Source organism: Chinchilla lanigera, unplaced genomic scaffold, assembly GCF_000276665.1.
Source record: "Chinchilla lanigera isolate Chin_1 unplaced genomic scaffold, ChiLan1.0 scaffold00001, whole genome shotgun sequence".
Taxonomy (NCBI): Eukaryota; Metazoa; Chordata; class Mammalia; order Rodentia; family Chinchillidae; genus Chinchilla; species Chinchilla lanigera.
The window spans coordinates 23,480,460-23,490,990 of record NW_004955402.1 but is presented as its reverse complement, the minus strand read 5'-3'; the positions used below and the strand labels follow the sequence as shown (position 1 = coordinate 23,490,990).

Genomic DNA, 10,531 nt, shown 5'->3' with positions numbered 1-10,531 from the left:
GTTATACTATTGATTTCTCTTAGCTCATTGAAAAGAAAGGTTTGTGTTAATATTGTTTGGACAATTAAATACCTCTATCTTGTACTCTGAGTAACTAATTTAAAGACATCAATATGCAATGTATTAACCATTGTCACTCTCTTATTATCTCATTTTGAGATTTTTTTTTCCTCTTTAAAATAAAATTTTTAAAAATGGCCTCCAGCAAAGCCTCAATGAGTTGAAGGCTTGGTTGCAAGGTGGTGGGATTTATAGAAATGCATGGATAATAAGGCTCTAACATTAAGTGGATTAATCTATTAATGAGTTCATAGTTCAGTGGATCTATTGGGAGGTGGGGCCTAATTAGATAAGATAGGTCACTAGGGATGTGCCTTTGAAGGGTACATCTTCCCCATGGCTTCTTCACTGACTCTTTTCTTCTCACTCTGTGTTTTGGCTGCTATAAGGTGAGTAGCTTTCCTCTGCCATCGCTTTCCACTATATTTCTGCCTTAGAGGAAACCAAACATGGACTCTGGAATCACAAGCAAATCTATGAAAATGAAACTCAAAATAAATCTTTCATTCCGTATGCTGTGTATGGCAGGTATTTTGTCCCAGCAGTGGAAGGCTCACTAATACAGTACAAGAATTGTCCATGTACAAAAATACATGGATAATCATGCTTATTATATTGTTTTTAGTATTAAACAAGGTGAAACTACTTGAATACTCAGCAGTAGAAAACAATAGATAAATTATGGTGCAGACCACAGATGATTATGCATTTATATTAAGTAATGGGTTGGTATTTGTGTTCATATTCTATTGCTGTTACAAGAAATTAGCTTAACACAGGTTCATAATTCTACTCCTTTGTAAGTCAGAAATCTAACATGGGTCTCACTGAGGTAACTGGGCTAACATCCAGAAACTGTCAGGGCTGCTTTCCTTTCTGGAGGCCCTTTAGGGAGCAATCATTTCCTTGCTCATTTGAGGTTTTGGAAGATTTCACTTTCTTGCAATAGAAGGACTGAGGTCTCTATTTCTTTATTAGCTGTCAGCTGAGGACTATTCCTAGGCTACTACTTATATTCCTTGGCCTGTAACCTCCTCTAATCAAAAATATTTTAAGATGGACTATGAAACAAAAATGTTAATATAAACACACAACATTTACTCATAAATAAGATTTAGAAGTTATATCCTATGATTACTTCTCGATAAGATCATAGATACATTTTATTTCCCCTTTTTTGGCTTATCAGCATATTACCTTATACCATAATCAAGCAAGAAAATAAATGGGTAAAGATAAACATAAATAGCATTAACAAAAACATCTGAAAAACAAATACAAAAAAGTTCTTATATATCAATTAAAGAAGAAAAATAATGCCCCTACATAAAAATGTGGAGTTGCTCAGAAAGTGGAAATTCTACAAAGAAAAAAAAAAGGTTAATAAACACATAGAAAAAGTTAATCTGAATTGAATATTAGGAAAGTACAAATTACAATAGGATTCTATCTTTCCACTTATTACATTGCCAAGTGTTTAATTGTTCATAACATTAGAGAGCCAATTTCTGTGACTGAAAAAATACCTCTTTTTTCCTGAAATGCTAAAAACTAATAGTAAAAGGATAATAAAGATATATACCTACGTGGCTGCAGAGAAATGAAGAGAAGACAACAGATAACATATGTTACAAAATTTTAGAAATACAGAAGGCAAATCTATGAGTTGAAGCTCAATTAGTCAACTAAAAAAAAAAAAAAACTGAAATATTTCCTAGCTATGGTGAAGAAGGTAGTAAGCTAAAACATGCCAGAAAACTCCTGAAAGGTTCAGGGCAGGTAGGAATACAGTAAGGAGTCAAGCACAATTCTGTGAAAGTCTGCATAGCAGTAAACGCCAAGATGCCTTCCTGTATCTGTCCTATCTGGGAGTGAAGACTGGGTGTTTACCACTAGGAAGGGGTTGAAAATGAGTAATTCTGGATTTGGGAGCCAGGAATACAGTCGAGGGAAGAGATGCCATAGATGAAAGGGGGATTTGGTCAAAGCCAACATAATAATGAGTGATAGGCCCCTTTCCTCTTCTTCCAGCAGGGCCCCAACATTGGAAGCTGTTACTGTTTGCTTCTTAAATGTCTCCCAAAGGCCCATATGCTAAAGGCTTGGGTGCTGTCTTAGTTACTTTTCTCATGGGTGAGACAACATACCCAACACCCACAAGTTAAGGGAATAAAGATTTATTTAGCTCATAGTTTGTAGAGGTTTCACGTCATAATTGGCTGACTCCAAAGCAGGGTGGTATGGTAGACAGGGATCATAGAGGAGAGATAGTTCATGCTGGGCAGAAGATAGCAAAGCAATAAGGGACAGTCAGCACTTTCTGTCCCTTATATCTTATCCAGGCTACTTAGGGTGGGTAGCACTCACACTTTTAATCCTAGTGCCCTCAGTCCTAGCACTGCACCATGAACCAGTTCCAGCGCCACATACTCTAGGTCCAGCCTCTTCTGAAAAAGCCCCACTTATCACCACATGAGGCTTTGGGAGGACATCTAAACACAAGCAGTAACAGCTGCCAACCTGCAGCACTGCTGGAAGGTGGTAGAACTTTTGGGAAGTAGGAGCCAGTAAAAGAAAGTTAGGTTATTGAGGAACATGCTCTTGGATGGGATAGTGAGGTCTAAGTCCTTTTTCAGTCTTTCTTTCCTTCCTGGTCACCATAAGGTGAGCAGTTTTACCTGATCAAGTGCTCCCCACCATAATATCCAACCTCACTACAGACCACAAAACAACAGAACAGCCCTTCATTGACTGAAATACCTGAAGCTATGAGGCAAAATAAACCTTTCCTTCTTTTAAATTGATTTTTTCACAGTGACAGAAATATAACACAGCAGCCAAAATTCTACAGAGCTCCCATCCCTTTTTCCTTCCCATATACACAATTTATCCCTAGGAGAAGTGACCACCCAAGAGAAAAGACCAATGGGAAATAACAGGCCCCAAGGTTTCTGCATGGTCATAGGAAAGACCATCAGTGGACAAACCCTGCTAATGCATACTGAGAGTTTTCAGTAGCTCTTACTATTTTCTTTGTAAATATAAAGGGATCATTAGATATTTGTGGAAAAACAAAACTAGAATTTAACAAAAATAGAAATACTGTACTAGAAATGGAATAAACTTCAAAACTAAGTATCATTGGCACTAAGAAGAATGTTACATATATAAAAAGAATGGATTCTTATTTTTAAAAAGGGATATTCAGAGAATAAGGTGTTCTAAGAAGCTAAAAATTATAGCAGCAAAAAAACTCAACAGAAGCACTGAAAAAGTTTGGCAAATCTCTTAGAAGTTAGAGGAAAAAAGATAGCATCATGAAAGGAGGGGAAAATAAAAAAATAAGGAATGTTTCAAGAGATTCAACTTTTGGGTAAGACAGTTTCAGGGAAGACACAATATAAAAAAGTAAGACTTGGAAATTGACAAAGAAAGTTTACCCAAAATGGAAGGATGTTTTCTAATTAAAAGAGTCCACTGATTACTTAGAATAATGAGTAAAAAACAGGCCCATCTAATGTATTGCACTATTAATTTTTATAAGAATTAATAAAAAGCCAAGATTCTGATAATTTTATAGAAAACAGGTTGCAAAAAAAAGATCAAGAAGCAAACTGCATCAGATTTTTACTGCAACGAGAAACTAGAAGATGATAGGATACAATTTTAATCCCTTTTGAGGAAAAATAATTACAAACTCAGAATTCTATAAAGAACTCAACTATAAATGTGAAGATAGACTAAAGACATTTTTCACAGATATGACAGTTCCAAAAATTTTTGCCTCTATATTCCTTTTTATTAAGCTATTAAAGGACATGTTTCATTAAGATGGAGTATAAACCAAAAAAAGGATACAGGTTGGAGTACAGTAGAATTTAATGGATGGGAAGGGGAAGGAAAAGGGGAAGTGAAAGGAAAAAGGGAAAGAAAAAGAAAAAGAAAAAAGAACCAGGTATGGTGGCACATGGCATATGCCTATAATCACAGCACTCTGGGAGGCTGAGGCAGGCTGATCATAAATTTAAGCCCAGCCTTGACAATTTAGCAAGACCCTATTTCAAAGTAAAAAATGGACAGAAGGAAAGAAAGAGCATGGGCCAGTGTGACTAACAAGGAGAACAGGCAGAAGAGTAAAGAAAAAAGGGAGGTGTTATGGTTGACACCCCACCCTTTCCGCACTTGCTGCTTTTGCTGCCATGAATGGTTGCCTGTGTCATGTGCCACTCTGCCTTGGAGCCAGTCAGGTATGGACTGAAACCTCCATAGACTGTGAGCTAAATAAACCTTTCCTTCATTAATTTTGGGCATCAGGTATTTTGTCTCAGCAACCAGAGAAAAGTAACCAAGACAGGAGGTTAACAGAAGGAGGGAAAAAATGGGAGAAACAAAGAGAGCAAATAATTATCACTGAGAGCTAAATCATATTCCACAGCAGAAGGTCAATGTACTTAATGACCATGTAAGTCAGCTAAACAGAAATATAGACACAAATGCTAGCAGGAACAGATAAATGAGTAACATCTAAAATAGTCAAAAGAACTTGTTGGAGGACAGTCATCAGTAAGGTTCACGCACTTACTCCTGACTCTAGAAATATGAATTTGAACAAATGTCCCAATATAAAATAACTTCACAAGAGCTAATGAAACCAGAGGAGAGAATATAGCATCTGGTTGTAACAAAGAATTAAGCAAAGATGCATTGAAGAGGGTAGGTAGGATGATTTTACATTACCAGCATCACCCCTCCTCCAAGTCAAACCAGCACAGTGCACAGATACCTGCCCTGTGGAGGAAGAAAGAGGACTCAAGCATCCAACTTTGACCTATGCTATCATAAAACCTGGTGTCAGCAAACCTTCATAGCCTCCTCTAGGCAGATACCCTCAATCTGAACTTCCAAGCCCTACCTGGAGTCAGGTGGGGTCTCTCTGCCTCAGCTTTAGGACTGCCTCATAAATTTGTATTCCTTATCTATGCCTTCCTCACTACTAGCCCACTTTAGTAGTCCCAGGGGCTCTATCAGCTCCAGTACCACTGGCTCCAGGCCAGTCCTCACAAACTCAGGCTCTAGCTATACTCCTTCAGCCTCTGGCTCTCAATCAATCTCAGCACTTCTCATTATTAGGTTAGTACCTGTGGACCTAATCTCCAGACTGGCCCCTGCAGGGCTAGTCTCCATGCCTGCCCAGTACCAGGACAGCCCCTGAAGCTGTTAATCTCCAGGTCTGCCCCAGGTTCCAAGGCATCCCAGATCCAGGTCTGTCTGTCCATTTGGCCCGATGCATTCTGCCTATCCCAGGCACTAGGCCTGCTCAGTGTCCCAAAGACCCTGCCCTGTTGGCTGGCCCCTGATGGAGTATGAGTTTAATCAAGTTAGCTGTCTGCTATTATAAAAAAGTCAACACTGTTTAAGGGAATATCCAAAATTACTGAACACAAAAAGAGGAAAAACAACCAGCTTGCAAGAGCAAAGTTAATTAAAGAACACAGTCCCAACATGATCCAAGTATTAGAATGAGCAGACAAGTACTTTAAAAGAAGTTATAATAAACATACTCAAGAACATATTGAAAGTTTCAGGGACCCACAAGATATATCTACAAGTTCTATATACATGTAATTGGAACAGTAAAAGAAGGGGAGAAAGACAAAAAAGTGAAAAATAATGGCCAAAAATTTCTAAAACTTCACAAAAACAGAATATTTAAACACAGTATTGAGGTAGGAAATGTTTTATAGGAAACAACTAGACATTGTAAATTGAGAATCTTAAATAGATATATATTTTATACACTTTGGTAACTCCATTTATAGTAATATATGTTAAGGAAATGGGTAAAGATAAAGTAAAAAATTTATTTAGAGAAATATCCTTCAATGTATAATTTATAACAGCAAAATCCTATATTATCCAATAACAGTCTAATAGACAAATATTGGGGCATAGTTGCCACAAAAAAATAGATTTTTTTGCATGTTTTTGAGACAGGATCTCATCATGTCATTCAGGCTGGCCTCGAACTCACAGAGATCCTCTGGCCTCAGCCTCCTGAGTGCTGGGATTACAGGAATGTACCACCACACTGGGCTCAAAAAGTATTTGTTGAATGAAGGAGTTATTAGGTTTTTCTTAACGAAGTATTTAATCAGATGAGATATCTGACAGAAGAAAGTAACAAATAAAATTGTACCTAAGCATAATCCCTACAGAATTTAGAATATAATATACAAAGAAAAATATAAGAACACAGCTCAAATAATTATCTCTGAGAGGCAGGATTATGAATGACTTTTTTCTTTAGAGTTTTCAGAATTTCCTTTATTTTTCTTCAGACAGAGTCTTGCTATGTAGTTCAGGCTAGCTTTGAACTCACTATGTAGCCCAAGCTAGCCTTGAACTTGCAGCAATCTTTCTGCCTCAGCCTCCCAAGTGCTGGAATTACAGGCATGCACCACCACACCTGGCTCAGACTTTTCAATATTTTTCAAAAATTTATAATGACAATTTATTCATTTGGTGAAAAACCAGCAACAGAGATACAAATGTATATTAAATATATTCTGAACATTTGTGCTGCTAATATTCTTGTTTTCACCCAGCCACTAGGTTTACCTTGGTCCAGGATCACTCCCATTTACATCCAAATTGAGCTCTCGAGGTTTAATAAATTCTTTGTCAGCAACCAGTTCCTTTGGTTTAAACACAGCTTGAGTTCTTAGCCTGTAAAAATAAATTTAGAGAATTTCTAATCCAGAGGAGACTGACAGGCTCATGTAATTCTTATAACATGATCATCCAGACAAGATACCCCGCAATTATTTTCAGATTACAACTCAATCTGTCAAAAATGAATGAATAGGCTGGGGACGTAGCTCAGTGGTACAGCATGTACTTAGCATGAGTAAAGTTCTGTGCTCGATTCCCGAGCCCTAAAAATATAATTTTAAAAAAGGTAAAATCCTAAATACATATAAAAATAGTATACAAATTGACTTAAAGGACTTTAGAATTTCTTCATTTGTAGGAAAGTGGGGGGAAAAATGAATTGGTTAAAATACAATTTAAAAACTCAAAATAAGTGATGCTATAAAGCACCACAAGTCTTTCTTCAAGAATTTAAGTCTTCCCTCTTTTCACTGCTAAGCAAGCATATTTTGGTCATCAGGTTCTAAGCTGGAATTCTAGCAATTCTTCAGTATCATTGACTCTAACATATACTACATGAGAAGTTCCCACTTCTCATATTGACATTTCAAAGAGGGTGGCAAAAACTCACTGACAAACATATTTTCTCTGGGACACATAAAAAACAATTGAAAGACACTCTCCCTATCAGTGTTAACTTAGATCCATACTTATGTGTATAAGAAGGGAAGGTTGTTGAAGAAACCAGCAAAATGTTTTCTACCAGGAGTTTGTGTCAATTGTTGGTATAAAATGTAACATCCACCTACCCATTTCCACTGTTTTAAAAAAGTATTTTCTGGTTATCTGTACAAGTACATTCTTTATGAAATCAAACCATGAAGAGGTAAATCACTGATAAGACAGCACTGTCATTTTCATAAATGGCAAAAAGATATTCTTCTAACTGTAACTATGCACAGTAATATACAGAGATGTCCTGGGTCTGATCAAAATATATGATGAATGTTTAAATTTTAAAAATTTACAATGAAAGACACCTTGCCATTCAATTCCCTTAAAATATCCCCCCTTACTTCAAACACACTGATCCTGCTGTCTCATCAGATGGCTTGTACCACTGGTGGCAAAAATGGTACAGTCATGCATAGCATAGTCATGCATGTACCACTGATGGTTGAAACTGCTCAGCAGCAAGACAGGAATTATGGCCCCATCATGAGTAGGATAATTCTTCTGGGAAGATACTAAGAAGAGGTATAGCTGGATCGAGTGGAATTTCCAATTTTACTTTTTTGCAAAATCTCCATACGGCTGTCCTAGTCTACATTCCCATCAACAATGTAGAAGGGTTTCTTTTGCCCTGTACTTTCACCAGCATTTGTTTTTTAAGCCCTTCATGATAGCCATTCTTACAGAAATATGATGAAATCTCAGTGTTGCTTTTATTTGCATTTCACTAATGGCCAAAGATTCTGAGATTTTTTTTCACATATTTATTGGCCACTTGTACTTGAGAAGTGTCTATTCATTTCAGTTGCTCATTTTTTATTGGATTTTTTGTTTCTTTGAGGGTCTAATATTTTGAGTTCTTCATATATCCTACATATTGGTTCTCTATCACAGGAGTAACTGGGAAAAATTATTTCCCATTCTCTGGGTTGTCTCTTTACTCTGTTGCTTCCTTTAATGTGCAGAATCTTTTTAATTTGAAAAAATCCCATTTGTTGATTCTTGAAATTATTACTTGTACAACTGGGGTTCTGTTCAGGAAGTCCTTGCCTAAGCCAATGAAGTGTTTGACCTATTTTCTGGGATTTCTTTTTTATTATTATTATTTTAAAGAGAATTATAAAAACAATACAGACTTTCAAAACAAGATACAGGAAATTAACAATGGTTGTTTTGCTGCATATTCAAAGCAGTTGCTCAGATTACCAGATATAGATATGCAAAATTGATCAAATAATTAAGCCTTAATTGTTCCTTTTAATAAAACAAGAGAAATTAGTAGTACAATTATCTTAGCTATCTTGCCTCTATCTATCTATCTATCTATCTATCTATCTATCTATCTATCTATCATCTTTCCTTTTCTCCTTTCTCCTATCCTAGTTGTTCTTCCTTTAAAAAAAAAAAAATAAAAATAACAATGAAACCCAATTTCAAAACAGGTTATTAGGACAGTTACAATAGTTGATACATTGTGAATTGTTGTCTTCCTATTAGTTATTCAGAGTAGAAGAGATAGGCATGATATCTTGTCTATACAATATTAGCACAAAACTTGCTTTTTAATCAACTAAGAGAAACTAGCTGTGTAACAATGTTAACTATTTTGTTTCCACATGCTGAAGGCTAACACTAGACTCATTATCTATCACCATGCACTAAACTAAAATTAAAATGGTTCAGAGATCTAAATATTAAAATAGAAACACTAAACTTACTGGAAGGGAAAGTAGGTAGAAATCTCGAAGACATAGGTGTAGGCAGAGACTTTATGAACAAACCCAGACCACAAGAGAAATAGTACCAAAAAATCAACAAATGGATCTCACCTTACCAAAAAGCTTTTGCACAACAAAAGAAATCACCAACAAAGGGAAAAGACAACCCACAGAGTGGGAAAAAACTATAACCAGTTGTCCCAGAGACAAAGGACTTACTTATATCCAGAACATGTTAAGAATTGAAAAAAATCAGAGCCCCCAGATTCAAAGACCCAATCCAAAAGTGGGCATTGGAGATAAACAGGCTTTTTTCAGATGAAGAAATACAAATGGCAAATAAAAACATGAAAAAATGTGCAACATCATTGCTCATTTGAGAGATGCAAATGAAATCAACACTGAGATTCCATCTCACCCCAGAAAGAATGGCTACCATCAAGAAATCAACCAATAACAAATGCTGGAGGGGCTGCGGGGAAAAAGGAATTCTTCACCACTGTTGGAACAAATTCTCCATGATGAATATGATCATTATGTGCATGTAAAATGTACCAATAAAATCTGATTGAGGGCCAGGGATGTAGCTCAGCAGCACAGCACCCACTTGGCAAGCACAAGGCCCTGAGTTTGATTCCTGGTACCAAAAAAAAAAAAAAAGGAAAAGAAAAAGAAAAAGAGAAAATCTCAACTTGAATGAGAAAAGATAACTAACAGATACCAATATTAAGAAGACACAAATGTTGGAATTATCTCATAAAACTATTAAAAGAGATATAATAACATGGTTCAGTGAGTGCTTCTGAACATACTTGAAACAAATTTTAAAAACAGAAGATTAAATGAAACAGAAAAATAAGTAGGCCTAGTGGTGAATGCTTGTAATCGAGCTATTGAGAAGGTTTAGGTAGAAGGATCACTAGTTTGAGGCTGTCCTCTGTAATTTATTGAGACCTTACTCAAAATAAAAATGAAAGGCTCTAGGTATGTAGCTCAGCAGTAAACTACTTGGCTAGTATGTACTTGGGCTTCAGTTCAATCCCTAGAGAAAGAAAGTTTGGGAGGAAGAGGAAGAAAGAGAGCAAGAAGACAAGGAAGCCATGAAATTAACCAAATGGAATATTTTTCCTCTGAAAAATATCTCAGATAAGCGAAAAATATAAAGCAAAACAAACAGAAAATAAACTTACTGGACTAGCTTTACACAGTGGAGAGGCTATAGGAAAGAATCAGAAACTTGATGGAAAACCAGGAAAAATTACACAGAGTGAACAACAGTGAAAAAAGAACTGAACAGTAATGACCGCAACAAAAATCAGGTGTTCAGGATGTGTGAGCCCATAACAAAAGATTTTATATTCAGTTCACTG

General features: G+C 36.2%; 1 protein-coding gene across 10 annotated transcripts in view; it reads right to left on the bottom strand.

Moving 5' to 3' along the window:
• Positions 1-10,531, bottom strand: part of Kiaa1328 (KIAA1328 ortholog) — a 293,177-nt gene that overhangs the window by 100,430 nt on the left and 182,216 nt on the right. For all 10 annotated transcript variants that reach the window (XM_013510276.1, XM_005372830.2, XM_005372829.2 and 7 more), the window contains one exon: positions 6,679-6,786. In XM_013510276.1, coding sequence (XP_013365730.1) covers positions 6,679-6,786 — 108 coding nt within the window. The remainder of the gene's footprint in view (positions 1-6,678; positions 6,787-10,531) is intronic.